The sequence below is a fragment of the Lissotriton vulgaris genome, chromosome 4_1 (genome assembly GCF_964263255.1).
Source record: "Lissotriton vulgaris chromosome 4_1, aLisVul1.2, whole genome shotgun sequence".
NCBI classification, from domain to species: domain Eukaryota; kingdom Metazoa; phylum Chordata; class Amphibia; order Caudata; family Salamandridae; genus Lissotriton; species Lissotriton vulgaris.
Window position 1 is genome coordinate 1,472,792,820 of NC_141691.1, and position 16,480 is coordinate 1,472,809,299.

Here is a 16,480-nt window from a genome sequence, read left to right on the forward strand (position 1 = left end):
GCATCAAAGCATCTCCCTGACCGTGAACCACTTGGCGGGAACTTTAAATGCCAAGGCAATCGAGCTAAGTCGGTAGCGCCTCCTAGATCACGAATGGCGATTACACCCTGAGGTGGCACAGGGCATCTTCCAACAGATGAGACGACCCAAGCTAGATCTTTTCGCTACAGTTGAAAATACCCAATGTCAAAATATTTGCGCACTGGAGTTTTCAAGAAGGCTCTCTTTGCCTAGAATGAAGCACGGGATTCCTGTACACCTTTCTGCCTCTCCCTTTCCTCCCCTGAGTTCTGAAGAGGATCAGGAACAATCTTGCCCAAGTCATCCTAGTGGCGGGGCATGGCTGGGCAAAATGGCCGGCTAGACGCGTTTTCGTCCAGCTCCTGCCCCAACTCCTCCATAATCCTGGCACATTGCTATCTTTGACCCAGCTCCTGAGGTGAGCAGCCCCCCTGGACCTCCGCGGTGCCAGAGCTACGTGGAAATCCTCGCCTGCGACTGAGAAACACCCGGTGTCCCGCAGCGAACCCGCTGGAACCTACAGCCTGCAAATGGCGGCCGCCGTGCTGTGGAGCGAGTGAGGGGCGCCGTCGCGACTGCGGAAGCCCTGGAGGTCGGCGGTGTCCCCGTGTGAGGGGACGGGGTGGAGTGCGGACCACGGCGGGGGAGTGCAGGCGATCGGCAGTGGTGAGGTGCGGCCGGCGTGCGGATCCCCGCGGACCCTCGGTGTCTGCACCTACGCGAGGCCGGTGAGGAGCGGCCTACTCGCGCCCTGGCTGCGGCTGCCTGAGGACGCCGGGAGGACCCACAGTAAGACCAATGCCCGCAGGGACCGGACTGGCTGGCTGTTGTTTCTCACACCTCCCACCCTCCCGGGGGACGGTTGGACCCAGTGGCGCTTCAGCGGCGGGGGAATTCTAGACTGCTGGCTCATGGAGAGGGGCGATTGGGAGAGCAAGGCCCATGGGCGGCTGGCGTGGTGCGATCCACTGGCGCCGCAGCTCCTGGTGCCTGGGGGCGGCATAGAGACCCGCAGGCGGGACTGGACATATTGAGGCCTGACCCCCCTGCCCCTCCTTGCAGTCCGCGGCTGACACATGGACGAGTCTTTGGGGCCAGGAGGCAAGATCCCCGCCGGGCCGGGGTGTGGAGTGCAACGTCGACGTAGGCAATACTTATCTGACAAACGCTGGGGGCGACCTGGCTAACATACCCAAGGGCTGCAGGCGTGTGGTGGTGCGACGTCCACTGACGGGGCCCGGAGGTGGCGCGAGAGCTGGCCTAGACTGCATTGACGGTAAACTTGTGGCCGGAACCGACAGGATTTGCGTGGCTGCCACCGGGGCCTGGCCGAGACTTGCGAGGTGATCCCGGCTGTGGTTGCGCTAGATAACCGCGTCCCCCCCTGCGAGGTCCCCTGTGAGACACCCTTGAGTGGCCGCGCTATTATGGAGAAAGACCGGCATTCAAGGGGATCCCAGGCGAGTAAGATCGTGCAGTACACTGTCCGAGGCCCCGCAACGGCGTAACGCCCCAGAGTGGACCGGGAGATGGAGACCCACCAAGATACAGCAGCCCGGGACAAAGCTGCAATTCGCGACTTCAAGGTGGCGTTGGAAACCAAAATGGACGGGATGGCCATGGACATCAACCACCTGCGCCTAGACTTCAGAAAGCTGTTACTACCACGGAGGGAGACCTTAGTGTATTGCAATCCGAGGTCCGTCAGCTGAGGGAGACGGTCACAGCTCTCCAGGATCATACGGCCCGTTTGGAGGATCGGGCGGAGGATGCAGAAGGGCGGTCCCGGAGGAATCATCTTCGCTTCCTGGGATTTCCTGAGCGGACAGAAGGGCCGGCGGCGGACCTATTCCTTGAGGACTGGATTGGCAAGGTTTTCCCGAATCTACAATTATCCAAATTGTTTGCAGTGGAGAGGGCTCACAGGACCCTGGGGCCGCCGCCGAAGCCGGGATCATAATAGCCCGGTTCTTTAATTTCAGAGACCGGGACTTGATCCTTCAACATATTCGCAAAACAGGTTCACCCAGATTTGACAACCATGACATCCATATATTCCCAGATTATACGAGGAAGGTACAGGATCTCCGGAACAACTTTCTACGGGTTAAAGGCCGATTGCGAAGCCAGAACATTAAATATAGCCTGCTCTTCCCGGCCAGGCTCCGAGTGCAACACGGCGACAGGACACATTTCTTCGACCGCCCGTCGGACGCGGAAGACTGGATAGACTCGTTAGGCCTGGCAGGCCACGACCACCCACAGGGCTGGCAAGAGCAGAGACGTCGGAGTGGGCGACGGCGGAGTGGAGAGGGAGGTCAACCCCCGGGAGGACGTGCTATCGCAGAGAGTGGACGTATCGCAGTGGGTCCGGATGGTACTCTCCGGGCGGAACTGGAGGCGATCCCGACGCAGAACCAGTTCTCCCCATTGTGTTTGGTACAAGAAACACAGTCGGATTCGGGAGGCGCCCCCAGCCCGGCTGTTGAATCTGCAAGGGACAAATGACTGGTGGACCCGGTGGTCAGAGCAAGACACATGGGGTCTTGGACACTGTGAGTATCTTTATTCTCCGACCCGGGGGGAACTGTACAGGCCCGAGTGACTTATAGAAGGGGCCGTTCTCCCAGAGACTGGGGGGACAAAGGGAGGAGGGGGGCTGGAAAGCTAGTTTTTACAGCGACTACACTATTGTGCCAAGTATAGAATTAACCGTCCGGCTGTAGAGTGCTGAGGCGGCCGGCTAGGCCACTGGTCAGGCAGGGCTGCGCAGTACCAGTCAGTCGGCTGAACATCCAAGTAAGGGAAGAGGGACTCTTCTGGACTTGTGAACATACAATTGTTGTGTTTTTTCTTTCTCTATTCATTGATTGCAAGTTGAGGGGGTGGTCTAAGGGGGTGGGTGGAGCTTTGGGGCGGGGTTCGGAGTCTTTTGACCAGGATCGGATTAGGAGATGCAGCACTACTGCCTGTGGGTGGGGGGTGTTGGGGTTCCTTGTTTTGGTTGTGAGGGGGATGCTGCCTGGCCAAATTGTAACCTTGTTATGGGATGTATAACTTGTCCGCTTTTTGGAGGGTCACACTGCACTGTGGTGGGGGTTCACATGTATGCTAGTTGGGTGCTGCGATATCAGGGACTGCTGACTCATGACAGGTGATACACAAAGGTACAGATTAGTAACATGGAATGTTAGGGGGCTCAATAATATGATTAAGCGAATTGGGGTGGCCACCTACCTCCGGCGCTATGGGGTCAGCATTGCATTGCTACAGGAGAAGCACATTTGGGGAGACTGTCTCAAGTATGTCCAGCGTAGATGGCGGGGGCAGTTTTTCGCCACATCTTACTCCGGGTTTGCCAAAGGTGCATTAATATGGGTGGCGCCGGGAGTCCCTTTCAAGGCCATGCACACTACACTGGATCCGGAGGGCAGGTTTGTGATAGTGGTGGGGACGTTAGATGGGCGTAGTGTATGCTTGGTGAATGTTTATGCTCCGAACAGTGATGAGGGGGAGTTTCTGGGTCAGGTGCTGGGCCAGTTAGACCTGGACCCAGACACGGAGCTACTTGTTGCAGGGGACTTCAACTGTGCCCTTGATGGAGAACTAGATAGATACCCCCCTAAATTAGATGCCAAACCTAAGATGAGGGAAGCGATGAACCAGATGCTCCAGAGTTATGGCCTGTTAGATGCATGGAGGTACCGCAACCCAGCCCATCGGGTGTACTCGTGCTACACGCCTGCTGCCAATACCCATAGCAGATTGGACTACTTCTTCCTCCAGGGAACGGCAATGTATCAAGTAGCGGAGATCCAATATTTGGCTCGCTACTTGTCCGATCACTCCCCGCTCCTGCTTATGTATTCGGTGGGCAGACCATGGCCCAAGATCCCGCTTTGGAGACTCAACACGAAGGCCTTGAGCGACTGTACCTATAAAGATGCTATTTTGCAGGGGCTCGATACGTATCTGGAGGTGAACTGGGGCTCGGCTAGCACCAGGGCGACTGAGTGGGACGCCATGAAAGTGGTAATTCGAGGGATCTGTTTATCCACGATGGTAGGGGTAAAAAGGGTGTTGGAACGGGATCTCCGACAGTATGAGGACCGTCTGGCAGTGATGGAAAAAGACTTTCCCACAGATAAGGAACGGCTGCCTGAATGGACAGCCACGCGCCAACAGCTGGGGGACACGTGGGCCTCGCTCGGCAAATTTAATAGAACGGCCAGCAGGCGGAGATGGTACTCGTAGGGCGACAAGGCTGGGAGGCTGCTGGCGCGTCTAATTTGGGCGGAAACTCGACCCCACCCGATTCTGGCACTGAAGAAAGAGATGGGCCGGATGGTGTATACTCAACAGGCGATTAATGATGTATTTCGGTCCCATCTATGTAAAATATGCTCAAAGTCTCAGCCTTCTGCTGGCCCTGAGGGCATGGAAACATTTCTAAAAGGGGTGCAGCTGCCCTGTGTAGACGTGGACAGTTAGGAGGAGTTGGGGGGGGGCCCTTCGGGAGGAGAAATTACGAGCCGCGATAGCCCACCTGAAGACGGCAAAATCCCCAGGGATGGACGGATTAGCTGCTGAACTTTACAAAGAGTTCAAGGGGGTTTTGGTCCCGAAAACTCCTTGAAATTGCAACAGAGGCTTATGACCGAGGCTCACTCCCAGATTCCATGCGGGCAGCGACGATAGTCATGATCCCCAAGCCGGGCAAGGATCCTCTTCTTCCCGGATCGTATAAGCCTATATCCATGCTGAATGTGGATTTGAAAATTAGAAGCCAGTTGCTGGCCAGTAGACTCCTCCCCTACCTTAGGCGACTGGTCCATGGCGACCAGTCGGGTTTTATTACGGGCAGGAATAGGCTGCGGAACATTCGTCGCCTGGCCCATGTCATGCAAGTCTTGGGGGAAGGGCCCAGCAAAACACACTAGTATTTCTTGATATCGAACAAGCGTTCGACTCGATCCGTTGGGCCTATCTTTGGAAGGTGCTTTTTGAAACTGGGATTGGGGGAGGGGTTTGTAAAGCGGATACAGCTGCTTTATACTCGGCCAGTGGCCAGGGTCCGCACGGGACGATACGTATCGGACGAAATACCCATAACGAGAGGGACGCGTCAGGGGTGCCCTCTCTCTCCCTTACTCTTTGCCCTGGCAATGGACCCGCTGGCATGTCATCTCCGCACGGTGCTTGAGGGTCGGGGCATTAGATTGGGGGATATGGAGCACGTGGAGTCCCTGTATGCGGACGACGCGCTGATTTTATTTGAATCAGCCGACGCAGTCGTTGCCGACCTTGATGGCCGCACTGTCGCGGTTTGTAGCTGCTACTGGTCTTGCGGTGAATAAAGCAAAATCTCAGCTCTAAGCGATTGGAGAGCAGCCCAACTGGGAGGGGGTCAAACGCCTGGAGATGGGACTCCCATGGGTAGACGATACACTTCGCTACCTGGGGATCTGGATTGGATGGAACTCGGCCACCTTCCAGCTCAACATGGGAAGTATAATCCGGGGTCTGAGGAGGAGTATCACCTTCTGGAACACCCTTAAGCTCTCCTTGATGGGGAAGATCGCCTTAATCAAAATGGCGGTCCTCCCGCGCTGTCTGTACACAATGCAAGGGTCCTTTTATGAGCTGCCGCTCCGGGTCTTTCGAGAACTGGATTCCCTATTAGTCCTCCTATTGTGGAACGGGGAGCGGTGTAGGGTGAGTCTAGAGGTCATGAAGCGTAGATGGGGCGCAGGGGTTTAGAAGTCCCAGATCTGGAACTTTATTACTTTGCATCACAACTGCAACATGCAATTGCATGGCTGGATACGGACCCCTCTTGGGAGAGGTCTTTGCTGGCAGGTACTTATGGGAGTGGGCAGTTGGGAGCGCTGCTGTGGTAGAAGGGGGGGGGGGCGGCGAGACCATGGCCCCCCACTAGTGCGGTTGGTGGCCACGATATGGGATCGGGTGGTACAGCACCTAATTCGCGACAGGCCGTTCGCCCCTGGCATGGATCTCTGGCTGATGCCACCCTTTTTCCGGATAGAACAGGTCATGTCAACTGACAAGTGGAAGGAGGGGGGCTGCCTGATGCTAGCTGACCTTTATCCAGGCGATAGATACATTTATCACTTTTCAAGAGGCGGTGACCTCCTTCGAGCTGGGACCAGGGCAATTCCTCCAATACGCTAAACTAGTGGCAACAGCGCGGCAGCTCTGGCCCTCGTTTCCCGAGGTTCCGGTGCACACCCGCACTCTGGTCACCATGTTGGCGATGGCGGGGGGCCGTAAGTTTGTGACTCACCTCTACAAGACATTAAGGGAGGATAAAAAGTTGCGGCCCCTGAGGCTAGAAGATAAATGGCAGAAGGCGTGTCCGCAGGAGATTACCCCCCGAGAGTGGGAAAAAATACATAAAAGTGTGCGGAAGGTATCAGTGAACAACCGCTTCAAGCAAATCCAGTATAATATTATACACATGACTTACCTCTCACCCAACGGCTCCAGGCCATTGATAGTACCAGAGATTCCCACTGCCCGAGATGTCGCAGTGCACGGGCGGATTTTATACACATGGTGTGGGCGTGCCCCGTGCTCCAGTCATACTGGGTGTCGGTTTTGGAGGTTCTGGCAAGGGTGGCGGGGTGGAAACTAGACCTGGACCCACGTGCTTGCCTCCTGGGCTTGATCCCCCGGGATCCCAAACAGAAAGTAAGCAGACGGTTCCTATTGTTGGGCCTAGACACAGCCCGGCGTCGTATTGCAATCCATTGGTTGTCCCCACAGGGCCCGACGCTGCTGAAGTGGCGGGCGGACCTGTGGGAGTGGGCGCTGGCAGAGAAAGGGCACCTGCAGAATACCTGAGGTCTTGCTGGCTTGGGGGCAATGCTTCAAGAGTTGGTGGGACAGGATGCCCAATTGACACAGGGCAGTTCGGAGTCAGTGCCCATCGGGCAAGGGGAGGCTCCAGTTCAGGACTAAGTGACACACGGTGACCCACCATAGGTAGTACGTGACTCAGGCTTTATCTCTTTTCTTTTTCTTTTTATGGACCCGGCAGCAGGGGAGGGGGTGGGGGCGGGTTATGGGGGGACAGGGTTGGGGGGGTTGGGGGAGTTCTCATACAGTTGTATAATGTTTAAGCGAAAATGTACCTGCAAATGTGGTAGACGAAGGAACCTCCGCCATCATCGTCATCGTTATACAGTCTGCCGATTGTTGTTGTTGATATGTGGACCTCCCCGAAAGCGGCGGCAACGCTGTATGTTTCTACCTTGCTTGCTTTATTGTGCTGGAGATGTAAACCTAATAAAGAAATTTACAAAAAAAGTCATCCTAGTGGCTCTAGATTGGGACAACATCAGCAGGATCTTTTGTCGCAGCAGCAGGACATGGTTCTGCACCCAGTCCTGTGCAATCTATACCTCCATGTATGCAGACTATGCTGCGGGCTTTCAATCTGCCTCCCAAGGTTGTGAATGTTATCCTTGCTGCTCTGCGTCCTTCCTCAAAGTCCATTTATGCCGGATGCTAGGACAAATTTGGGGCCTGATGTGGAGCCCGCAACAAAGTTCCATTGCTGGTCAAACTGTCAGATGTTTTATTATTTGTTTGACTTGCTATGAGCACAATTAAAGGTTATCCTTTCAGCTGTTTTGTGTTTACTGGACTTCCCGTTTTTGTGTATATCACCCGTTGTGATCAGGCTTAACCCATATGTTTCCTCCAAAACTGTTTGTGATGACACTGGATTTCATTTTGGGTCTCGTGACTTCCCCCATGTGTACTCCCTTTGAGCTGATCCACATCTGCTTGCTATGTCTTATGACTGTAAAGATGATCTTCCTTGTCACAATTACTTAGGCTCGTCACATAAGTATGCTCCAAGCTCTCTGGGTGCAGCAGTCTTACACCACCTTTTCCCCAGAGAAACTGGTTTTGAGGACCAGGGCGGCCTTTTGCCAGAAGCCGTGACTCTCTTTCATGTTAGGAGATCCGTCATCCTCCGAACATTCTTTGCTCCACCTCACTACTCGAAAGAGGAAGAGAGGCATCACCGGTTGGACCTAAAGAGAGACGCAACTTTTTAGATCGCTCACACCAAAGACATCATGTGTACGATCACTTTTCGTGGGGTTCTCTGACGCAAAGGAAAGGAAGGGCGGTAAAGAAAGGACATTATCAAGTTGAATAGTCCTTTGAATCATGACCAGGTGTGCGGACTGGCCAAGAAGAGGCCTACAGTAGGCCTGAGGGCTAATTACACTATTGTAAAGGCTGCTACCACTGCATTGGCATGAAGAATTCATGTTCTTGATATCAGTCAGGCAGCAACGTGGACATCAGTGTACATGTTAACAAAGCCATACTGCCTTGACAGTGAGGTCTTTCACCTGTTCAGTCCTTCAAGAACTTTTCAGTTTGAGCCTATTCCACAGTCCTTGGGTGGTAGTGCCTTGGTATCTATTCTAAAGGTGAGGAATCTGTGGTTATAAGTATCCATGAGAAGAACAAGTAACTTACCTTTGCTAATTCACTTACTGGTGGATACTCTATCTAACTGCAGACTCCTTATTGCCCTCCCGCCTCCCCGTTCTGTAGAATGGTATCTCTTTCCATCTAAAAAGTCCCAAATTAGAAATCTGAACGCTCGAACCTCTGATTGGTTCTGTGCTCTGCATTCAAGGGCACAGACAGTCACTAAAGAAACTGATGTCAGAACGTAGTGCTCCTTTTACTGCCAGCTTTCACTGAGCCAATAAATGTTTTTTCCTTGTTCGTAACTATGTTAAGTCATGAGTGCTTCTCTAGTTGATTGTTGGTCCTTTGGCCACCTGAGCACTTCAACTCTGCTAACGAATGGTATGTAGACCAGCTATCGGAGCGATACCAGGATGAACGAGGCGGTTGTGTAAACTTGTGTTTTAGTTTGGGGTTCTCTTTCTATTACAGCTTGACTTGCCCCCTGTGGGTTCCACTGCAGTATTTGATCCAACAGCTGCGGCTTTGGACTGAAGGAAAGGAGAGGTTATGCTTCTGTGTAAATAACAATCCCAGGAGAGCATACGTGTCACAGAGTCGTATGAGAAGGGAGACCTGTGATTTTTAAGCCAAAAAGGTCTCTTTTTTTTTAATTCTTCAGAGTCACAGAGTCGTATGAGAAGGGAGACCTGTGATTTTTAAGCAAAAAGTGCTCTATTTTAGCAGTATTCTGTCTAAAGTTGCCTTTAATTCAATGTACATCAATGGGGAAAACAAATTCTTCTGAATTTTTTTTTCTTCAAAATCTCTCTTTTTCTTGTTTGAACATGTTGGCATAGATCTGCAACCAAAACCATGAACCTGTACTGAGGAGGTTCATTATCTGTCAGTTGATCCCTTTAGATGTGTTATCCAGTGGCAGACACTACTTGACAGGGATAGAGGGGATAAATAAAAACAAATAATTTAAAAAAGACTTCCCTGCAGGCCGGTCGCCACCTCTTGGTCCTCTTCGGTGGACTCCAGGAGCAGGAACCGCACAGGCTCCAGACTCCCCTAGCCAATCACGACGCTGCGTTACAGCAGCCTTGTGATTGGCCAGAGCACCATGGTTTACGCATCAGAGAGGGACTGGAAGGCTGTGCATGTTCTCCACCCAGGCTGTGCAATAAAGCTGGTGGAGAACCTGCAAAGTGCACATGATTGTTTGGCTGGCACAATGACTGTTTGGCCGGCGCAAGAGAAAGGCAACATGGCGGATGAGAAAGAAACCCCTTGTTGATGTGGAAAAGTGATGTGCTGGAAGGTGTACGGATGGACTATATTATTGTTAAAATGTAAGCAGGCAAGTATGGAATGAGAAAGCCAACAGTTGGCAGCCACATGCGGATGGAGTGACTCATTCATCAAGTAAAGTAGATAGTGACTGGAAGTAAGTGTAACCAGTAGGACGAATGAACCGTGCAGTTTGTATTGTCAGTGAATGGAAACAGCTAAGTCTCAGAATGTGGAATGTGAGTTGCACTGGGTGTTGTATTTTATTTGGAAACATGAGGATGACCACTTCCTACTTCTCTAGAACTGTAAATAGAATTGTCATTTAAATGACTTTCCTTTTTTAAATATCTGGTTGGATAATACAATTCTACTACTGTCTCCTTTTTTTCTTTGTTTTTAAAAAATTTTTGTTTAGGCATCGTCGTTGGTGTGAATGAAGCCACAGCTCTTTCGTGGCCAGTGTGTAATAGGTGTGACAATGCAAAACTGGAACAGTCTTGCGCAGATAGGTACGTACAACCATACTTTGTACTTTATCACAGTTTATGGTATTGTGCATTGAATTGTTTGACACAGCGTAGCTCCAGGGAGGGGTGTTTGGGGTGTTACGACCCTTAAAAAATGTATTCTGTAGTAAATAGTTGGGTACAAGTGCTTTGAGTCGGGTAATGTGAAGTGTCTGTCAGATTTCACTTGGGATTTTCATACGCCCTCACTGACAAAAACACACATACGCTTTCTGGTTTATGTTTTGAAGGCCTTAAAAAATGTTGATTAGTTTGAAAAATCTTGCATTTTAAGTACCCCTGACATTTCTCTCTTCCCACTGCCCCTTAAGCCCTCTCATGTCGTGCCCCTCCTGTTCGAATTGGATATGTTTCACGCTGTTAGCTGCTCGAGCATTCAACATGACACTAAGGCCTGCATGATGAGTGGCCTCTTACGTCTGATGGATGGGGCTGATAACAACAGTTCCTGGTCCCATCCGACTTCTGCGCTCCATAAGGACACTGTGGATCTCTTTACTTTCGCCCGGAGATTTTGACAGTAGCTGAATTCGTTCGTGAATGTCTGTCTCAAAATGAGGAACTACTGTAGGAAACCGACCCGGAATAACAGTAACACCCCCTCCCCGTAATTCCTCATTTCTTAGTGGACCCTCATGATATCAGGCCAGATTGTTCCCAATCCAGCCCAATTACCGGCCCACTCATAATGAAGGTCTACTGATCTGTAATGCACAGCCTGCCGTACAGTCATAGCACAGGCAATCTCTGCTGTTCTCTATTTCTTCACAGCGCCACAGCTTAACCTCCAGGAAATTAAAGGTGCACGCGAAGTTAGGTTCCGGTCTACTCAACTGTAAAGGCATACCTAAATATTTTATGTCGAACTTTCTCTGCGGGTCCAAGTTTATAGACTTCTCCCTACCAATGGCAGGGTACATAGCATTTTATAAATTAAAACACCCTTTAAATAGTGACAGAACGTTCATGTATTTTATATTACATAATTTATGAGTTTTTATGCATGTTTTCTCCACCATGCTGTGGGGATGTAAAACCGTTCTCAGTTTTATCTTTAAAGCAGCCCTGTACAATTGTACAACTTTCTGTTTGTGTTTCCTGCTCTTTAAAGCACTGTCGGTTTTCATCCATGCCTTGATTTGGGGTTCAAGTGTCACTGCGCTTGTTTGTGCCTGTTTGTGCCCATAGAATGTGGGGATTCTCTGCCCAGGCTGTCACAATCAGAACACACACAGTGGCACATGCTGATTCTGTCGGCCTGCCTCCATTGACTAAAAGAGCCCCTTGAATTCCAATTTATGGTGACACTGTTGGGTTCACTGTAAATGCTCCCAGAGTATGCTTTGCAGCTGGTTCGGTGACTAGAGCATTTTATCTTCCCCAGCATAAGGTCTTGAGTTGACTTGTTTCGAGGAGAGAGGACAGAAGAATATCTCAGTTGCTCTCTTGTAACTGGTAGTCTTCCTTATTCGGGATCCATCTCTTGATCATGCCACTGGAATTATGTGGAAGGGAAGAGACAAATTATGCGTCAGGGTTGGGTAAATTATGCATCAGGCAAATTATGTGGCGTGATAGGGCACATTTTGTGTCAGTATTACCTCATAACTTTGTCACGTAGAAGTCCGTAGGGGTAGGTGTGTGTGCTTGTGTTTTTGTTAATTTGTTTAGGCTGTGATATGTGAGTGTTTGTGTGTTTGAGTTCTTATACTTGTACATCTATCTCCATACTTAGTCTGTTTGAGTTGTGGTGAGTTGATGTCATTTTACTTAACCCTGCCGTATAATTCTAGTGGCCCTGGTTTTAGCCTTGGCGTGGTATTTTGTGAATAAATAAACAAAGGAAGAGTGTCCCTCAGAGAAGCGTTATAGCACGTAGGATTTGAGGCCAGTTGTAAGTGGTCAGAAAAACAGACCAATTTCAAGAAAAAATGCAAGATTTTTTCAGGAAACCCTCACTCACCCTAGTGGTGACATGCTTCATCATCGGGTCCACCGGGAGAGATCGAATACCTCCCCGGTGTGCTGCGACGCCAGGAGACTGCGGAGCAGGTTTGTGTGAAGGAAGAATGTGAAAAAGGGGGTTGGGTGAATTTAAAAATGTCAAAAGTTGTACCAAAAAATCATTTATTAGCTGGTCAACTTGACATGATAAAAACTAGCTATGTGTAGGGAGAACTAACCAAATAAAATATACTGGTGTTTCCCTGTTAAAGAGAGGTCAACATGTTTCTGCCCGTGGTATGTGTGACTTTACAGGGCTTTCTTCAGGACCAGTTAGTGAGTGTTACCTTAACAGGTGTGGGCGCGCTAAGGCCCACCCTGCTAAAGGCAGTGAAAGTTAAAAATAGCACTATGTGTAAAAAAGGTGCAATAAAAGAAACAAACTAATAAGTTGGGGATTTACCTCTATTACGAGGAACCTAGAAGTCTGTGGACAAAAGGTAAGACAGACAGACAAATAAACATACAAACAACATGAAATCAATGAATATTGATCATTTTGCATTACTTTAAATGCTTATTCGTGGCGTGATACGTGCTGGCATACTTATCAAAGGCCGTGGCCGAGATGCTTGGGAAAGTAAAGAAATAGTTGTGCCGCAAGCCGGGGTGGTGGGCCTCAACTAGCGCTGAGAAGTGTAGTCCAGCGCGATCTGTTGCACGTGTAGTAGAGCAACAGGTTAAAAAGTGGAAACTTACAGTGTTAAGTCCATCCGTGCGGGAAACCAGAAACGGCTGCCCGTAATAAATGGCTACCTATAATAGGGCGGCGGGGAAATTATCCCCGAAGTGTTAAGCGATAAAGCAGAGCTGCAGTGTGAATAGCAATACCTCTGCTGGCCGTGACTTATACTATTAGATCAGGCACACAAATTTGAGCGTAAAAGGTAAACACTCCTCACTTGTACAAAAAGTGAACCACGCCCCATAGAACTCAGGAGGGGGGTGGGAGCGACAATGGCACACCCTATTTGGGAAGGAAACAGCAAACAAACACAAAGGTTTTAGAGATCTGGCAGAGTCTCAAACATTGGACTTATCTGGTTAGAAGTGTCAAACGAAGACTTACAACTGGCCTCAAATCCTACGTGCTATAACGCTTCTCTGAGGGACACTCTTCCTTTGTTTATTTGATAACTGACTGGGGTCTAAGAGTGCCCTGTAACCCTATCTCTCCCTTTGTTGATTGGTATTTTGTGAATATGCAAGTGTACTTCAGTGTCTCTATTATAGTGTTTATCTATTTGAGTTGTGCTGTGTTGATGGTAGGTTAGAGTCTGTATTCCAGTGTCAGTCAATGGTGTGTTGCTGCATATGTGTCAGTAACTGTTCAGACCTGTTTTTAGGTCAAGCCTGGGCAGAGCATGTGCTGTTCTGTGAGGCATGCTGTATTCGAGTATAGACTTGAAACTGTGCCCACTCTCCGCCCATATTTTTCATTGACTTGCGTCATTGTCCTATTGTAAATACTGGCTTCTGATTAGTTCATAGGCTTGTTTGTCCCTCCTTACTACCGCCTTGTCTTCATTTGTAACCTCCCATGAGGACTGGCCCTTTTACGTCTGTTGTTACACAGTATGTCTTATTTAGTCTGTAAGCACTATTTTCTTTAACCTCTTCCGTGCTGATGACGGAACCGCTCCGTCATCAGCTGCGGTGGAACTGTGCTGATGACGGAGCAGTCCCGTCATGGCGCGCCCGCCGCTCATGCGCGGCGCGAATTCCGCGCCTGCGCTGAGCGTTCTATTGAGCGGGCGGGACCATGACGGAACCGCTCCGTCATAAGCACAGCGCAACCGACGCTGGTGACGGAGCGGTTCCGTCACCAGCATGCGCCCGCCGCTCTTCCGCCCCGCCCCCTTAGCACTGCGGCGGAATAGCCGCCGCAGTGAAGGGGTTAATGAGTTTCTTCTTCTGCAGGCATGACCTGCTTTCCTGCAACATTCAGCACGCCATGCACACTTTTCAAGCGGCCCAGGACAATGGCGACTGTTTCTTTAAAATTAAATAGGTTTCACATTTACAAGAAAGCTATTGGCATTGTAAATGACAATGCCTTTTATTTATTTGTTAATTAGCAACACAGATAAATGAAAGGCATTGTCATTTACAATGCCAATATCTTAAACTCTCTCAAATGCAAGACCTATTGCATTGTGTTAGAACTGGGAGTCTCTAGTTGGCAGAGGTGAGTACCTTTGATCAATAGGGACCCTGGCTTCTAATCAGGGTAAGGGGGATACACACTTTAGATAACCCATGCTCACCCCCTTGGTAGCTTAGCACGAGCAGACAGGATTAACCCAAAGCAAATGTGTAAAGTATTTGTACCAGCATTCACAGTAACAAAGTGTCAAAAATACAGGAGGTAGAGGCAAAAAGTCAGGAGGAAACACGCCAAGGATGCCAGGTCTAACACATGTCCCCTCCAGCGGAAAAGTGAAGAGAACTACCCACCCTCTTGGGAGTTCTCATCACTAAGGCGGAAGAACCTGGACAGACTATCAGCATTGGTGTGTTCTATACAAGGGTGGTGTTCCACCGTAAAGTCCATTTGCTGAAGGGAGATGGACCACCTCAACAGTTTTGGGTTCTCACCCCTCATCTGCCTTAACCATCTGAGGGGCCTGTGGTCTGATTGAACCTCGAAGTGAGTCCCAAACAAGTAGGGACGTAGCTTCTTCAGTGCCCAGACCACAGCAAGAGCTTCCCTTTCAATTGCACTCCACCTCTGTTCCCTGGGAGGTAACCTCCTGCTAATGAAAGCTACGGGTTGGTCCAAGCCCTCGTCGTTCAGTTGTGAGAGTACTGCTCTCACTACATGCTCTGAAGTATCTGTCTGCACCACAAACTCTTTGGAGAAACCAGGCGCCTTGAGCACAGGTTTTGTGCACATGGCAGCTTTCAGGGCATCAAACACGGTCTGGCTGGCATCAGTCCAGATCACCTTCCTCGGCTGCTTCCTTGTAGTCAGCTCTTTCAAGGGGGAAACAATGGTGCCATACCCCTTGACAAGCCGTCTGTAATACCCGGTGAGGCCTAAGAAGGCTCTCACCTCTGTCTGGGTCTTGTGGGGCTCCCAAGCCAGAATGATATCAATCTTTGCTTGTAGGGGCGCCTCCTGGCCGCTCCCTATCCGGTGTCCCAAGTACACCACAAATCCCTGCCCTATCTGGCACTTACTGGCCTTGATAGTGAGGCCTGCACTTTGCAGAGCCTTCAACACTTCACAGAGGTGTTGCAAATGTTCTTCCCAAGTGGAGCTGAACACAGCAATGTCATCCAGGTAGGCAGCGCTGAATTCTTTAAGCCCGGACAGTACCCTGTTGACCAGTCTCCGTGAGGTGGCAGGGGCGTTCTTCAACCCAAAGGGCATGACACGGAACTGGAAGTGCCCCTCTGGTGTTGAAAACGCTGACCTCTCTTTGGCCCCCTCAGTTAAGGCAATCTGCCAGTACCCAGATGTTAAATCAAACATACTGAGGTACTGGGCAGTGCCCAACCGATCCAGAAGCTCATCCGCTCTGGGGATGGGGTGTGCGTCAGTCTTGGTGACCGCATTGAGCCCGCAGTAGTCCACACAAAACTGGAGTTCTGGAATGGCACCGGGTGCAGCAGCTTTTGGTACTATGACCACTGGGCTAACCCACGGGCTGCTGGAGGGCTCAATTACCTCTAGCGCCAACATCTTGGAAACTTCTTCCTTGGTGCTGGCCCTGACCTTGTCAGCTTCCCTGCAAAATTTCAGTTTCACAGGTAGACTGTCCCCAGTGTCCACATCATGGACGCACAAATCGGTGACTCCTGGCATCGGGGAGAACAGGGAAGCGAACTGACCCAACACATGGCGACAGTCCCTTTGCTGCTCTTGGGTCAGAGTAGGCGAGAGGTTCACCCCATCCACTAACCCATTCTGCTCCTTTGCAGACAGGAGGTCAGCAAGAGGGTCACTTTCCTCCTCCACCCTTCATCTGTAGCAAGGAGCATTGTCACATCAGACCTCTCAAAGTGTGACTTGAGGCGGTTCACATGTAGGAGCCTCAAAAGGTTCCTGGGAGACTGCGAGTCAACCAGATAGGTTATATCGCTCTTGTGCTCCACCACGTCATATGGCCCAGTCCACTTGTCTTGGAGTGTGCAAGGCTCCACTGGTGCCATCACTCACACCT

At 50.5% G+C, this 16,480-nt stretch overlaps 1 protein-coding gene across 1 annotated transcript in view; it reads left to right on the top strand.

Annotated features, from left to right (window-relative positions):
- Positions 1-16,480, top strand: part of SPIDR (scaffold protein involved in DNA repair) — a 2,344,543-nt gene that overhangs the window by 2,190,421 nt on the left and 137,642 nt on the right. The window contains exon 17 of the mRNA XM_086965726.1: positions 10,196-10,289. Coding sequence (XP_086821852.1) covers positions 10,196-10,289 — 94 coding nt within the window. The remainder of the gene's footprint in view (positions 1-10,195; positions 10,290-16,480) is intronic.